General features: G+C 40.8%; 1 protein-coding gene across 4 annotated transcripts in view; it reads right to left on the bottom strand.

Moving 5' to 3' along the window:
- Window positions 1-18: 18 nt before the first annotated feature.
- NAPEPLD (N-acyl phosphatidylethanolamine phospholipase D) overlaps window positions 19-17,232 on the bottom strand; it is a 47,225-nt gene continuing 30,011 nt past the window's right edge. For all 4 annotated transcript variants that reach the window (XM_060632304.3, XM_060632305.3, XM_060632306.3 and 1 more), the window contains exons 3-5: window positions 10,918-11,564; window positions 8,039-8,153; window positions 19-3,274 (exon numbers count right to left, since the gene is read on the bottom strand). In XM_060632304.3, the coding sequence (XP_060488287.1) occupies window positions 3,146-3,274; window positions 8,039-8,153; window positions 10,918-11,564 (891 nt within the window). In that variant the 3' untranslated portion in view covers window positions 19-3,145. The remainder of the gene's footprint in view (window positions 3,275-8,038; window positions 8,154-10,917; window positions 11,565-17,232) is intronic.

The raw sequence follows: 17,232 nt of genomic DNA, 5'->3' as shown, positions 1-17,232 counted from the left end.
TTTTCTCTTGATAGTACTTTATTCATTTTCATCCATATTTTAGAGATTTTCACATATTGTAAATTTTTATTCCATAAGCTATTGTAACAACTTAATAGATTTCCATTCAGCCAGGTTTTATAATGTTCAAGTTCATAACCATCACCATGCTTAGTATTAAGTAAACCAGTATGCAAGCAGAAGTTTTCCTACTCCAGGTAGTTAAGGCAAAGCCGTACGAGTACTTTAAGTTCATTCGTAAATATGTGGATTTCCATAGGAAGTCACAGATCCTCAAACAGAAAAATGTGTATTTTCAGGCTTATCCCAATATAGAAATCAAACTTGGAAGAATTACTTTTATAGTAGAAAAAGGATTCAGTATTAAGGTGAAAACATGGAAGTTCCCAGGTGGCTATAGCAGTAATGTGTATATGCTAAGAACACTACTTAGGTTTGCATCACTGATGAATAAAAGTACTAATTCCCTGAAAGGCACATTTCTTTATAACGATTTTTTTAAAAATCTGCCTTCGTTAGTGAAAATCAAAGTGTGCACATGATAAAAACTAGGATTTGGCTTTAATGTGCTTTGGCAGCACTGGATTCTAAAACCCCACATCTTCTTTCCTCTGTTTTTAGTTTGAATAGATCATCCCATTTCCTGGAGATCAGAGCATTAGGTCTGAAATGTGAAAATACACAAACGGATCTAGGTTGGTGCAGATCATGGCATATCTTGGCTTTTCTCAGTATTGCCCCCCACTGGGTGATCCCACCCTCCAGGCAGGGAGGAACATCAAGGGGTTCCCCAGGAGAAGGAATCCTCAATCAAATCTCCCATGTTCGAATGGGTGCCAATCAAAGAGCAAAATAAAACTGATCAAATAAGATCGAGTAAAAGGTATTACCGCAGAGGTTAGACTGAATAGAGGCTAAAGAGTGCATCTGGCTTTTCAAAATTTGGTTTTGTTTTGTACATAAACGTACAAATGTAGCTAAGTGAGACAATGGAAATCACTCAATAGAACGAGACTGTACAAGGAGATCTGAAGCTCGATGTACTTAACAAAATGTCAACACAGAAATAATGTGAATGGTAATAAAAATTAAAGCTTGTGAGGAGGCAGGCCTAATTCAGTGGAACTAGAACATAATTTAAAGTGCTCAGAGCCCCGCGGTTACACAGTGCACATGAATACAGAAATGATGTTAAGGCCATTCATGGAGCAAATTAAGATGAGCTTGGTCTGCTTCAGAGAGCAGAGGCAAGAGATGCGCGTTGAATGCAGCGTGCAACAGAAGGAGGGTGACTGCGTGAACACAGCCAGTGTCAGGGCACCAGGCCCCAAAGCTAATCCACCATCAACCTAACTTCTCCATTCCCATCTGCTTGCTAGAATGTTCCTTCGGAGGGAAAGGTTTATGGTGGTTCAGTTTTTGTTTTCCTGAAGGTTATCTTACGGGGAAATTTTTTGTGCTTTAGTGCCTCCAAATCACATACATTCACACACATTATATACACATTTCCCCCTGACAGATTTGCATCTTTGTAAGATAAAAAATGCTAAATTTTGATGAAGATCATTTACATTTATTTTGGCTATTACTCCCCAAATTTACAAAATGAGCTGAAGTTGTTAATCCTCAGTGTTTCATGTCCTAGGTACAGATGCTTGAATCTGCAATGGGAACGATACGCGACCAAAAGCAAGAGCCTAGTTTTAGCTTTCAGATCTCTAGTAGGCAGTGAGGTCTTAAGAAATAATTTTCTCCCTTATATTTTCAAAGTGCTTTTTAAAAAAATCACTATTCACATTTTTTTGGAGGTAGGTCAAAATTATCCTCTTGTTGCACATGAGGAAACTGAGGCACAGTGAGTGTAGGTGACTTGTGGCAGGATACACAGAAAACCGTGGTGGAAGCAGGATTAAAATTCCAATTAAGTGGCTAACAGGTGGCGTGCATAGATGTGTATGTGAAAATAGAATAGTGCCCGTTTAGCATATGCTGTAAAAAACCTACTTTGATTATTCTGCGAATGAAATTTATTTCACTGAGACTGGGGAGCAGGAAGATGGGATGGGCCTCTAATGTACCTCATTGGCTCTGAGGAATGTTCAGAGCAATCAAGCAATCCCAGGGCCCTTACGGGACCTAACTCAGGTCACCTAATTCCCAGAATTACTTTTAAACTGCTAGTATTCCGTGCTAGCTTAGTAAAAGCAGAATTGTGCGTATGGGTCATTTAATATAAAAATATAAGACCTCTGAATCATGTAAAACATAAATTATTTATAAATCTTATTGATACATCGAGGGTTGGAGCTAAGAAACGGGGGGGGGGGGGGAGGGATGAGTAGGTGGAAAGAAAAGAGAATATAGAAGGAATTGTTAACATTTTAAGATCTGCATTTATCTTTGTAAAATACTATTTCCTTGCAGTGATCTTTGTGCTCAGCAGGTCTGACTTGTAGATTAAAAATAGAAAATGTCATCAATCATGTCCTCATAACCACACTCTCCCTTCCTCTGCCCAACTCAGGCAGCTTCTGATTTGGGGACTGGGGATGTGCAACAGAATATATTATTCCTCTTTGAAACAATGATGTCTTTAAAAATGGTAACTTAGCCCAATCTCCTGTGGTTTTATACTTAAAAAAATAAATCATTCAACATTTGGCATATAAGCTAATGTGGATAGAACAAGAAATGCTGTAAGCAGGTGGGTGTCCATTCCATCACTTACTCTAATGTGAGTTAAGAAGTTTAGATGTGCAGCCTCAAACCATCTAGGTAGATAGACTTAACCTGTAGAAGGCCCTTCACCAGAAGAACAGAAAGAAGACTTTAAAATCAGTTTTCCTAACTTCCAAATTCTACCACTAAAGCATAATCCTTTAAAAAAAATTCCATTTCAATGCTTCTACCATTGAGACAGGATTCAAATTCCCCTCTGCCAATTCAGTATTTAAATGACCCACCTCTGAACTCTTCTTTATATGAACTGGCATTTGGAGTAGCAAGCAAGCCGTCACACAAAACATACAACACAAACTTATAGAAGTGGTTTACAAATGTAAAACATCCTAATATTCATGAATTTCTTAGTCTTTCCTAGAAGCTTAGAGGATACCTTTTTCACTAAAAGCTCACGTGCTCACATTCATTCAGAGTTTTCATCGTCAGTATGGAGGTATCTGGATTCTCCATGCTTCAAGACAAAAAAATCTTCAGTCTTAAGTCCATATCTTCCTAGAGCCTCACTCAGTTTCACTGGGGGCTCTAAGTAATGCTGGCAGAGGGCACACAGAAAACAATGGAAAAGGATTAACCTTGCATATATTGGGGGGTTATTTCAAATGAGAGTTGAAACTAAAATAACCAACATATGCCTACTTAAAATAATGTCTTTTTATTCAAGCATTAGCAAATGAGCCAATCACATTTTCTAATATAGTCATTAACAGAAATATATTATCTGTCCAAATACCATGAATGTCAAATTTGGTGCCAACTTAGATTGAACATCACTAGATTGCATGAAACCTGATGACCCTTTCACTACATGAAATTCCAGTCTAAATGGAATCAATGCCAAAGATAGTATTACAGAATTAGATACTACCAACATTTTTTAAGAATATGGAAGTTTAGGGAGCACCTGGGTGGCTCAGTTGGTTAAGCATCCAACTGGCTGAAGTCATAATCTCACAGTCTGTGACTCTGAGCCCCACGCCAGGGTCTGTGCTGACAGCTCAGATCCTGGAGCCTGCTTCAGATTCTGTGTCTCCCTCTCTGCCCCTCCTCTACTCACGCTCGCTCATGCTCTCAAAAATAACATTAAAAAAAGGTTTTTTTAATAAAGAATATGGAAGCTTAGATTATAAGAGTATAAGCAAATGCTGGAGAAAGATTTTTGGCTCCTAGAAGGTTGTCACCCTCAAATCCCTAGGCAAATATTGACACTGTAGTCTACAGAGTATAAGAGGGGCCCAGAGAACAAAATCTGGTAGCATTTCCCCCATTTCCCCTTGTTTCCTATTTTTTTCCTTTATTCAAAGATTCTTTTTTTCTCAATTTCAATTAGAAAAGCTGTGGGGCACTTGGATGGCTCAGTCGGTTAAGCATCTGACTTGATTTCAGCTCAGGGTTTGTGGGATTGAGCACCGAGTCAGGCTCTGCACTGACAGCGTTGAGTCTGGTTAGGACTCTCTCTCTCTCCCTCTCTGTCCCTTCCATGCTGGCTCGCTCTCTCAATAAAACAAAAAAAACAAAACAAAACAAAAAAAACCCTTCTAAGTGGCTCATGCTAGCACTTTAGTCCCACAAGGGAGGTAAAAATGCCCCACAGCCATACAACAACTATGAATCAAGCAAGACAGCAGATCAGAGGTAAGAGTTAAGTGGTGGAAGAAGCACCCAACACTCTGATTCTATTAAGGGCTAGGTAACCAGCTGAGACAACTCTAATTCCCTTTTAAAGGGTCACTGTTTTATGATCTCCAATAGGTTAAAAGGTAGCATATCTTATGTAATGCCTGAAATGTTTCCACCAAAACGAGTGCGTGAAGTTTTAGTACTTACATAACATCATGTAGGAAATTGACTCATAATTCCCTAGATAATTAGATGTTGCTATATGTACACAATTTTTTTAAGTGTTGCCAGGTTAAGGACATCCTTGGTCAGCTTATAGTAAGCAGCTATTATAACTACTTTTATGCAAATCATTTTAAAGTGTTTACTCATAGGGTAAACATCCAAAAATTCTGTAGTCTTTGTAATTTAACAAATTCATAGTTGTCAGGTTTATGCAACTCATGTCAGAATGTGAACACATTCTAAATTGCTAGGACTTACGGAGTTGTAGGTTTCATTAAGAAATAAAGATGGAGGTTAGATTTATAACAGGAATAATTCTTGAAAGCTGAATAACTAATGAAGTCTGAGGTTTTCTACCTTTTCCTTATCTTCCCCATCTCAGTAAAGACCATGAGCATCTTCCCCGTTAAGTTAAAAACCTAGGGAGTCATCCGTGATTCCTCTTTTTGAATGGGTTTGAAAAAATACTATTACTTCATCTAAGGCTCTGTGTATGTCATATATGGAATACATATCTATGGGTATGGAATGAACATACACAGTTATATACACATAGAATAAGAAATTGCCACTGAATAGTATGGTATGCCACTGGGAAGCAGTATCCAATTTCCTTTTCAAATACACACACATACTCCTGTTCCCCTTCATCCTCCCCTGGCCCTGTGGTCATTCATTTATTTGCTCCATTCCATCTCCCCCTAGCGTGGCTCAGGGTTGCTGCATCATGGGACGGGAATCCTAACTGGGGGCAGTAGGGGTGGGCAGGCAGTGTTTTAGGTAACTACAGAAAAAGATACAACTTAGGGAGACGGCAGGCCAGAAATCAGGCAGAGGGAGTGCCTAGAACAGCCTGAAATCACAGGGTTCCTGCAGAGAGGCCCTGGGATGTGGAAGAGGCCACACAAAGCAAAGTAGGAGAAGCCAAGTTCAACTTTTTTTTTTCTTTTGAGAGAGAAAGAGTGTTTGCAAGCGGAAAGCGGGGAAGAAAGGCGGGGTGGGGGGGAAGATGGGAGAGAGAATCCTAAGCAGCCTCCACACAGCACAAAGCCCAACGTGGGGCTCAATCTCACAACCCTGGGATCATGACCTGAGCCGAAATCAAGAGTTGGATGCTTAAATCCTAAAATTCATATGGAACCACAAAAGGCCCCGAATAGCCAAAGTAATTTTGAAGAAGAAGACCAAAGCAGGAGGCATCACAATCCCAGACTTTAGCCTCTACTACAAAGCTGTCATCATCAAGATAGCATGGTATTGGCATAAAAACAGACACATAGACCAATGGAATAGAATAGAAACCCCAGAACTAGACCCACAAACGTATGGCCAACTCATCTTTGACAAAGCAGGAAAGAACATCCAATGGAAAAAAGACAGTCTCTTTAACAAATGGTGCTGGGAGAACTGGACAGCAACATGCAGAAGGTTGAAACTAGACCACTTTCTCACACCATTCACAAAAATAAACTCAAAATGGATAAAGGACCTGAATGTGAGACAGGAAACCATCAAAACCTTAGAGGAGAAAGCAGGAAAAGACCTCTCTGACCTCAGCCGTAGCAATCTCTTACTCGACACATCCCCAAAGGCAAGGGAATTAAAAGCAAAAGTGAATTACTGGGACCTTATGAAGATAAAAAGCTTCTGCACAGCAAAGGAAACAACCAACAAAACTAAAAGGCAACCAACGGAATGGGAAAAGATATTTGCAAATGACACATCGGACAAAGGGCTAGTATCCAAAATCTATAAAGAGCTCATCAAACTCCACACCCGAAAAACAAATAACCCAGTGAAGAAATGGGCAGAAAACATGAATAGACACTTCTCTAAAGAAGACATCCGGATGGCCAACAGGCACATGAAAAGATGTTCAACGTCGCTCCTTATCAGGGAAATACAAATCAAAACCACACTCAGATACCACCTCACGCCAGTCAGAGTGGCCAAAATGAAGAAATCAGGAGACTATAGATGCTGGAGAGGATGTGGAGAAACAGGAACCCTCTTGCACTGTTGGTGGGAATGCAAATTGGTGCAGCCGCTCTGGAAAGCAGTGTGGAGGTTCCTCAGAAAATTAAAAATAGACCTACCCTATGACCCAGCAATAGCACTGCTAGGAATTTATCCAAGGGATACAGGAGTACTGATGCATAGGGGCACCTGTACCCCAATGTTTATAGCGGCACTCTCCACAATAGCCAAATTATGGAAAGAGCCTAAATGTCCATCAACTGATGAATGGATAAAGAAATTGTGGTTTATATACACAATGGAATACTACGTGGCAATGAGAAAAAATGAAATATGGCCTTTTGTAGCAACATGGATGGAACTGGAGAGTGTGATGCTAAGTGAAATAAGCCATACAGAGAAAGACAGATACCATATGGTTTCACTCTTATGTGGATCCTGAGAAACATAACAGAAACCCATGGGGGAGGGGAAGGAAAAAAAAAAAAGAGGTTAGAGTGGGAGAGAGCCAAAGCATAAGAGACTGTTAAAAACTGAGAACAAACTGAGGGTTGATGGGGGGTGGGAGGGAGGGCAGGGTGGGTGATGGGTATTGAGGAGGGCACCTTTTGGGATGAGCACTGGGTGTTGTATGGAAACCAATTTGACAGTAAATTTCATATATTAAAAAATAAAAAAAAAACGCAAAAAAAAAAAAAAAAAAGAGTTGGATGCTTAATCGACTGAGCTAACCAGGTGCCCCTTGCCCATCCACTTCTAATTTTTTACTTAGGACAGGCCCCAGATCCAAGAAAAGAGAAAACGTTTTTTGCTGAGGAAAAAATCAGTCTAGGAATAAAGCCACCATTTATCCATTGCCTGGCACAGAGCAGACACTCACTGTTTACTGGATGAATAACATTCCTGAAAATTCCAGGCTGTCCAGCCTCACTTCCCCCGTTGTCCTCCACATCACATCCATACACTCACTGTTCCCCTCACTTGCTGCCTCTAAGTCTATGCTCTGCCCCTTACTCCTCTTGAAATGCCTTCTCACAGCCACATTCAGATGTCACCTCTCCCATAAAGCCCTCCCTGATCCCTCCAAATCAAACATGTGACTCTTGAGAGCACTTTATTTCACCATGAAGCAGTCAGTCCTTTCAACACATTTTAGAGTTATGTATACAGCTTACATCTGCTGTAACAAAAGCCCCCTTGAGAGGGAAGACATGATTCATTTTTCTATTTTCCAAGATTATACCTGTTTTAGTTATATAAACCCATGCTTCCAAAAGAACAGCATGTAATGAGGTGGTTTTTTTTTTTTCACTGTATATGAATACGGTTTAACTAATGTGGTTTACCCCCTTAATTCATTTGAGGACTGTGCAGGTTCTCATTCTTGTCTGATCTCTGAACACACTGCAAGGTGTGCTGATCCCAGGATCCTCTCAGGTCAAACACATAACGGAAGTTACTTTTATCACAAACTCACCTCATTTGCTAAGGCAAAAGTTCCCCAGTGAATTGCCACAGATTTCTTTGTCTGAACATCGATGTGAATCCTTACAGCTTCTTCTGGGTCTATATGCTGGTATTTCATAAACCACCTGATAAAACAGCAATTTATTAATTCTGGCCTTTGAAATGTGCACTAAGTTATAATTACTACTTCATCTAATCAACCTTTAAGGTTATGCACAGGAGTAAGACATTAGGCAAAAACATCTGTTTTGAGCCCACTTTCCTGCTGGAAAAAAAGCAAAAATCTTACTTGCACAAACCCAGTGACGCCACAGCTAAGTCTCAAGCAAAACTCCCCTTTGAAAGGTAAGATGTTGTTTCATGTGTATTTGATTTTACTGATGATTTATTCTAAAGGTAGGTCTTAATCGTTAAAAAGGTATTTTGCAATCTTGATATGAATCAAAGAAACTGGATAATGGATAAATGACTAGAAACCAAAAGTGCAATTCAGAAGAACCTAAATTGCTGAAACCGATTTTAATGCATGAAGCAAAAAGCAAAAATTAGGGTATAAAATTGAAAAACTGGGAGCAAAAAAACCCCAATTACCATTCAAGGATTTTATTTGAGCATCCTACAGCTGAACACTGAGGTGTAGGATTGAGCAAGCACAGGGTACACGCTGGGGACTGAACAAAGAGAGTGTGGAAACAGTGTAAGCCTGCCGAATGCCTGTGAAAGTGGGGTTCAGGAGGCAGTGGCCTGCACGGGGACCCCTCCCAGCTCGACCAGCTGCTGGGAATGTGGATCTCAGCTCTGCTACTGCCAGCTCTGCTGCAGTTAAGACTCATGGACATGGATCTGACACAGGTGCTTCTGGATTTTAGTCAACACAGCATGGAAAAGCTATCCATCTCCAACAGCTAAAGGGCTGTTATTTACTGTTAGGAGCTGCTGGGCCTCCTGGGAGCCTAGGAACAAAGCCACTGTGTTCTCCTCAACAGCAGACTAGAGAAGTACTATTCTGCCCTATTTCCTGACACTCGGAATTCGGGGCAGGATCAAAACAGTTTTTGGTGTTTCTGTTGATTTTTTTTTTTTTTAATTCCTACAACAAATCAAAGGGATTTGCTTTCCACCTTCACGTCTACCTGAAATAAATGTAAAGTTTTTATTTTGGTGTGAAAGTTACAATAAAAACATCCTGGGCACCTGGCTAGCTCAGCATGCAGTTCTTCACATCAGGGTCATGAGTTCAAGCCCCACATTGGGTGTAGAGCTTACTTTAAAAAAAAAAAAAAACAGTGGGTGGGGATGTGCCTGGCTGGCTTAGTGAGTTAGGCATCTGACTCTTGAATCAGCTCAGGTCGTGATCTCAGAGTCGTGAATTCAAGCCCTGCATTGGACTCTGCTCTGGGTGTGAAGCCTACTTGAAAACAAAACGAAACAAAACACACAAAACTTCCTAACCGACCTGGATGGAATACATAGACCATACTATAATGTAAGTACGAACGTTACAGGTCTACTACTGAAAGCCGTCTTGGTGTAATCATTTCACATTTAGAGAGTACTCTGAAGTTGTTGGTAACCTTATTTCTAAACCTGTCAGTACTGACCAGAGCAATGGATTACACAGTAGAGGCTACCACACTTTAATTCTCTTAGAGCAAATTCTGCCCTCCTGGCTTTCACCCATCTTAAGACAGCTAGTGCAGCAGGAAGAGGGAATTCTGTGAGTGAATTTGTGTAGTTAATCCGTACACATTCTACCATCCCATATATATGATCTTTATATACTGTGACACAAGAAGAGTTTTCATAATTACAAATGAGATATTCTAATACAGTAGGAACATATACTGAGGAAAGATCAATACTATATGAAATTGGTTTGAAAACAGGATGTTTTGAGAGATTTCATTAGAATTATAGTGGAAAAGTGTAGTTCAAGCACTACTACAGATTCATAATATTTTAAAATAAGGTAAAAGTGTCCAGCCTCTTAAACTAGAAAAAAAAGAGGGAGAAAGAAGCAAGCATTCATAAAGACAGTGAAGAAATGGTTTTTAGTGAACCTTACAAGTTAAATACATGTAACAAAATCAGATGGAAACTAATCATCGGATTTGCTCAATTCATTTTTGAACTAGTGTTTTACTGCTTGTAGGATTGCTGAAATAAAATGCCATAATACATACAATTCTGTATCTGTGCATGTACTTTAGTGTTTAACTTGTTCCTGTCACCCAGTTAGCTGAAATCTAACTGAATTCTTTGAAGTCGCTTCCCTTTTCCTTAGACAAGATGAAATAGAACACAGGCAGGGCTGGGTCTCCTCGGTCTCCAGTGCGAGTGTGACCTTTAAACTGCTCTGACTGTGGGCGAGGGGCATGCCGTGGGGTCACTGCCACATTAACTTCAGTACAGACTGAAGTAACACCATTGCAAGGGACTGATTGCTAGCTTTCCTCGCCTTTTCTCTGCCAAACACAGGAGGGCTACAGGCTGGGGACAGGTGCACACCAGATGTGAAGTGAAAGGTAGTTATGTAGCATGTCCTCCATGTGAAGAATGTGAGCTAGGTTTGATTACTGGCTGGTAGGTTCAACTTAAGTCAGAACCGAATGCCAACTTGTAGCTAGGTTATGGCAATTCTTTAAACCTTGGTCCATCTTTCTGGGTGATATAATTTCTGATTCTGAGTAATTACTTAATGCTATGATTGAAACGCTTTCAAAAGAAATTTAATTGAATCTGACCCACCACCCCCCAATAACAGCCACCACCACCAAAAGTCCACCAGCAAAATCAGAAAGGAGATCACAAATGACCACAAACTCAACTACTTCAGAGTTGAGGCCACTTATTACGTAGCAGGGCTGCCATCCTGGGAAGTGCACATACCTTGGTTCATATGCTCCGATGGGAATAGCTGCAAGGTCAAAAGGTCCAAACCTTTTTCCTATCTCTTCAAAGGCAGGGCAATAGCCAGTGTCTCCTGCAAAAAAAAATCGGCTCCAAGGCCCCAAGACAGACCAGCTGCCCCACAGAACCTTGTTGTCATCCACGAGAGTCCTTTTGCACCAGTGCTGGGAAGGCGTAAAGACAAAGGTGACCTTATCGTGTCCGGGGACACAATTCTCCTCCCACCAGTCCAGCTCGATCACATTCTCACAGCCGCACTTCTGCATCCAGTCGAGGAGACCCAAAGGCACAAACCATCGCAACTCCTGACCAAATCGTTCATTCAGAGCGATGACAGAATTGTAGTCCAGGTGGTCATAGTGGTTGTGACTGATAAGGACAGCATCTATCGGGGGGAGTTCACCTATGGTGCACGGGGGACGACGGAACCGCTTCGGACCCATGTGCTGCGACGGTGATGCACGGGAGCTAAAGACAGGGTCTGTGAGAAATATGAGCTCGTCCATTTCCACCATGACTGTCGCATGTCCCAGCCATGTGACTCTGAGGCCAGCTTCCCGCACCCCAGCTTCTTCGGGGTCATCGATAAAATACGGCCTCAGCACTGGAAGCTCTTTATCAAGTTCCTATGCACAGAAAGAAAGGGAGAAAAGCAGCTGTTAGTGGGGGGGATAAAAGGTATCACAACATATTTGGACTCTGATTATAGAGAGAAGGGCTATTTGGGGAGAAATGACCTCATTCAATAAATTTGCTATTTTTGCCTTTTGCATGAAAATGCATACCTCTTTCCAAATCTGACTCAGTAATCATGACAGTATCAGGTCGTCTTAGTCTCAGATGCAGTACAAAAAGGGAAAATTAAATGTGCAACTTCAAGCATTGCTGAATTCATTTAAAATTTTAGAAGCTCTCTTCTGTAAGTGCTGGAAGCAAAACTGTAGCCTAGCTGCAGTCACTCTGCCCCTTTACTTGGCTGGTGCATTTGCTGCTAAAAATGGTGTCAGAAACAGGTGGGCTCCTGGACAGAGTAAAGAAAACTTACAGCCATTTATTGGTAGACCTTGTATCTCAGATATGAATCTGAGCACACAGAACTCGAAGCAGAGCACTGAGCAAACCCCAGTCACGGACGGCTCTCCTCATTCCTCACCCATAAGGTTTTCTCCTTCGGATCAAACCAAAGCAGAACATGGTCCCTGCCTATGAGAAGGTGACTGCTTTTGGGGGTAAATAGATGTAAAACAGTAACCAGAACAAAACAGAAGCATTACTTCTTTGGTTATTCTCCATTTTATCCTTACAGAAGCTCTGTTTTAGGGTCACAGTCCTGGCTTTTATAAAACTGTTTTCTAAGTTGTGCTTTAGTATTATGCTCTACCGCTGTATCAAGGTCATTTACAGGAAGACGCCTCATGAACCTGGCTGTGTATGTACTGGAGAGAGGTCTTTAAGACTCAGTATATCTCCAACCTCCTTCCCCACCTTCTCACTCACCTCAGAAACATTTCTCTCAATCCTCAGTATCAGGAAAAGTTCTTCACCAGAGCAACTGGCCTTATTCATCTGGCCACTGGGAAAACTCATAACAGTTCATGCTTCCCTCTTTGCACCAGGAAGTTGGGAAAAAGCTACTTCCAACATTGTGCAGGGCATGACAGCACATGTTTCTATACTAACTTTATACTTGGCTTTATTTCTCTACCCTAAGAGTCCTTTTGCTCTTCTCTGTTCATCTGTTTTTTACCGCTACGTGGATTTTTGTAAGTTGCAGCAAATCAGTTTTAACAAGTCTGGTATTGGATAATTACGTAAAATACAAGACACACTACAGCCCAATAAGAAGGAATAAAGAGTCCAGTCGCCTAAGGCGACACAGTAATCTGTGTGAGTTTCCTGACCAATTGACAAGAAGTTCATGATGCAGAGAAAAGGAAGGAGGTCATTTTAGGTGGAGAAAATGCCCAAGCAAAGGCAAAGAGCCAAACAGGAACAAAAGTGGCATTTGGGGACAGGCGACAATCTATGAAGGATGAGAACACAATAAAAGCCTTGAATGCCAGACAGGAAGTATCTTAAAAAAAAAAAAGATTTGTCCCAATTTATGTTTAGAGAAAACATTCTGGAATGCAAATGACGACCTGGAGTGTGGTCACAACAGCTGCCATGACAGATGAAGACTGAACAAAGGGGACCGCAGGGAGGTGGAGGCAAGAGAGGGAATGGGGGGAGATGCCAGGGAAGGAAAGCTGAGGTCACAGAGATGGTCTGAATGGGAAAAGGGTCCCGACAGGGGAAGAGAAGGAGCAGCAGAGGTGGAGGGCAATGCAAACACCCTCTAAGCCACCCTAACCCTTAGTTTCCCCATCTGAAAAAGGAGTATAATTGTACCTACACTTCATTGTGGTGGGGACCAACCACATCAGGAGCAGCTGGCACACCGTAAACACTCTGCAAGTATTCCGGAAGGGGAAAGAAACCACAACCTGGACAAACAATCAGGCACCAACTCTGTATTTTTACCCGTTTCCTTGATCACTAAACTGTCTTACTGTCAAACTCAATCCATACACCAGAGCCACCTCAAAAATAGTCTACTTACCATACAACTGTCTCCCTTTCTGGAACATCTTTACAGGCTCTCTACTGACTGACAAAACATGACTCCCCTCCTCGGCCCAGGAGGAAGCCTGGGGTGGATTCCCCCAGTCTTCCTCTCCAGCTGTGTCTCACCCAACTCCTGCAGGGCTGTGCCCCACCGACACTGGGACTGATTCCTGCTCCCAGATAGAGCTCGGGAGCCCTGCACAATACTGAACCCATTTCTCAGGTTAAAATGCATTCCCTCTGATCCCTTTGAGACCTTTAACTACATACCCTTCACGGGGCCAACACCAAGTCTCCACAGACCAGGACAATCACTCCAGCCACTCAACTTCCACCCCACTCTGTTCATGCACCATCCATGGATATTCTGCCCAAACCCTGGATGGGCGTATACAGGATGTATCTCACGTCTTACTCAACTTGGAACCATCCACGGGGCGCAATGCACAGTGCAGGGACAAACACATCATGTGCTCGACAAAATCTGTTGGATGAATGAGTGGAAATTTTTCAGATCTGTTCTCAAAGTTGGTAGGAGTTAGGGCTACTGAACAATAACAAATGTCATGTGGTATACTTATCAACAATGAGGGAAAAGGGAGAGAATTAATATAAACTGAGTATCTGAGTATTAGGCGTCACACTAGGCACATAGTAGCAATGGTGATGAATCATCCAATATGTCAAGTACTTTAGTATAACACAAAATAACACTAACAAGAGCTATCACTTATGGAGTGTTAGTTGCCATACTAACTACTTCATTAAAAATGTTTAACTTAGGACCAACCATAATACTGCAGGTAGCTCCTGTTAACTAATGCTATTTTACAGAGGAGAAAACAAATAGTGATGACAGTCACACAAGGTCAGCCCGCTAGCCTCCACACATACTATCTCCCCCCACGGACTCCTAAGTCAGTCCTAATTTTCTCATTTAATACATATTAAAAAAAAAAAAAAGCCACAAGTACCAGCCCAGGGATATGAGATGGATTACTAGGGATACAAGGCAACTATTGGAGATGACAGGATGTACATCATCCTGTGATCTTTTCATGAATATATAAACAAGTCAAAACTCATTCAATTGCATTTTTTCAATATGTGGAACTTGAATTGTTATTAAAACCATTTAAAAAATCTTAAGCAGCATCATGTTTAAATAGTGCATCAAAATATCTGTAATAAAATTCCCTGAAAACAGCTGCACCTCTTTTTTGCTCTAAGTTTTTTTTTTTATTAATTAAAAAAAATTTTTTATGCTTATTTTTGAAGAGAGAGCGAGCGTGCGTGCAGGCAGGGGAGGGGCAGAGAGAGAGGGAGACATACAATCCAGAGCAGGCTCCAGGCTCTGAGCTGTCAGCACAGAGCCCGGTATGTGGGCTCAAACTCCCGAACCACAAGATCATGACCTGAGCCGAAGTCGAATGCCTAACCAACTGAGCTACTCAGGTGCCCTTTTGCTCTAAGTTTTAAAAGCCACAGTATCTTCTGACTAAACCTTTAGCAGAGCACCTCTGGCTGCCTCACCTTGCTCTCCAAACAGAAGATTGACAGGTAAAGTGCTGAAAGAAGCCAGTCACCAAAGACCACAGACTGTATGATCCTATTTATATGAAATGTCCACAAGAGGCAAGTCCGTAGAGACAGAAGATAGATGCGTGATTTCCAGGGGATGCAGGAGGGTAAGAGAACTAGGAGCTGCTGAGTAAGGACATGAGGTTTCTTTTTGGGGTAATGAAAATGTATTAAATGTGGGAATGGTTGCACAACTCGGAGTGTACTGAAAACCACTGAACTGTACATTTAAAACAGGTCAGCTGTAGAGTATGTGAATTATAGCTCACCTAAGCTGTTTTTTTTTTTAAAAAAGCAAAGTACTGACAAGACATCTGAATTAAGCAATCACACCATGTTTCTGCACGCCATATGGTTTCTCAGCCCATTACAAAAGAGCACCTTAAAGAATCTGATCTCTAACACTATGTCCCATAATAATCAGTCAACAACTGAGATTCAAAAAAAGAAAAAATAACTTTGTCCTAATCAGAGTTGGTGTTTTCACAATTTTTTTTAAGCAGGCTCCATGTCCAACATGGGGCTTGAACTCATGACCCTGAGATCAAGAGTCACCTGTTCTACCGCCTGGCATGAGCCAGCCAGGCACCCCCTGATAATCAGAGTTTGAAAAAGCAGTTAGAGGGGCACTTGGTTGGCTCAGTTGGTAGGGCATGTGAATACTGATTTCAGGGTTTTAAGTTTGAGCCCCATGTTGGGTATAGAGATTACTTTATTATTATTTAAGATTTTATTAAAGTTAAAAAAAAGCACGTAGATGGGGGTAGGGAAATTCTTATTTGAAGAAACCAAGCACTCACTTGGCATTTTCTTTACTAGGTTAGGACTTTCTTGGCTGGCCTTCCTTTTTAAAGCTGCAACTGGGAAAATCCCTAGGCGCATAATTAACCAGGATACTAGTTAATATTTACTTTTCTTTGGGAAAGGGAAAAATCCTAACATTCATTCAACCACTATTCTTTGCCAGATGCCATAGGTGGGTTCTGTCATCTAACTCTAATGAAGGAATGTCACTGCCATTTTACAGATACCCAGACGGAGGGGGAGGGATCACTAAGAAGGTTGCCCAGGGCACACAGCAAGCGCATGCACGCTCACTCAGGAGTGGAACTGAGGTCTTCCTGGCTCTAAAGACCCTACCTTTTCATTAAACCATAGCTTTCTCCATGGCATAACTTTTACTCATTAACTTTAAAACAATGAAACCCATATTCTTAATAATAATTTTAAGAATATGTGTGCGCATGAGAGATGATGCAAATCTGCTAAAATGTTTTTAAAAATAATTATGTTTAAAGAATTTAGTTAAGCCTTTTCTTCCGACTGAAAGTATCTTTTTACTGAGGAAATTCACAGTTTTGCTTTGCAACTCTGATTTAAATAAAAACTATTTTTCTTTTTCACATTTATTTTGCTGATATTATGTGAACACGGAACAGAGATGGATGTTACCAAAATACCTCAATTATCAATGGTAATGTTTTATATTTTTGCCATGCTGTGTGTAGCAGGCGTACTAGATCCATCAGAATGGCTTAATATTTTCAAACTTCTCCTTGATTATAAAAGAAAATACCTTTCATAAAATGTTTGGAAAATCCAGTAAAATATAAAGAAGAGCAGCCATCCATACATCTGTTTGCAGAGATTATAACCACTGTTAACATTATGCTATCTTTAGACACAGTCCTATTTCTATGCATAGTTAAGATCATAAGGTATTTGTATTTTCTTTTTTAAAGAAACTCAAATTTTGACATTGTCACTACCTCTTAAAACTCTGAAACACATACTAAAGTATTTAAAAATGAATTTATTGTCAGGAAATCTGTGAGAATGCAAAAAAAATGAGGAAATACAGGAAAAAGAAAACTACAGAGGACTGATCTAGGTGATCCACAACCTAATTAGTAGTTGTTTCATAAATTAAAAGGATGAGGAAAGGAAATTTTCAAAGAATACTCAAATTTTCCTAGAACTGAAAGAAACAAACTTTCACATCTGAAAGTTCACATCACGAGGCATCGAGCATGATCAATAAGTAAAACACAACTTGGGATAAGTTTCAAAAAAGAGATGATCCTCAAAGTTTCTACAGGGGAAATA

The sequence above is a fragment of the Panthera onca genome, chromosome A2 (assembly GCF_046562875.1).
Source record: "Panthera onca isolate mPanOnc1 chromosome A2, mPanOnc1 haplotype 2, whole genome shotgun sequence".
NCBI lineage: Eukaryota > Metazoa > Chordata > Mammalia > Carnivora > Felidae > Panthera > Panthera onca.
The sequence above is the reverse complement of the archived record's forward strand: the minus strand, read 5'-3'. Positions and strand labels throughout refer to the sequence as shown.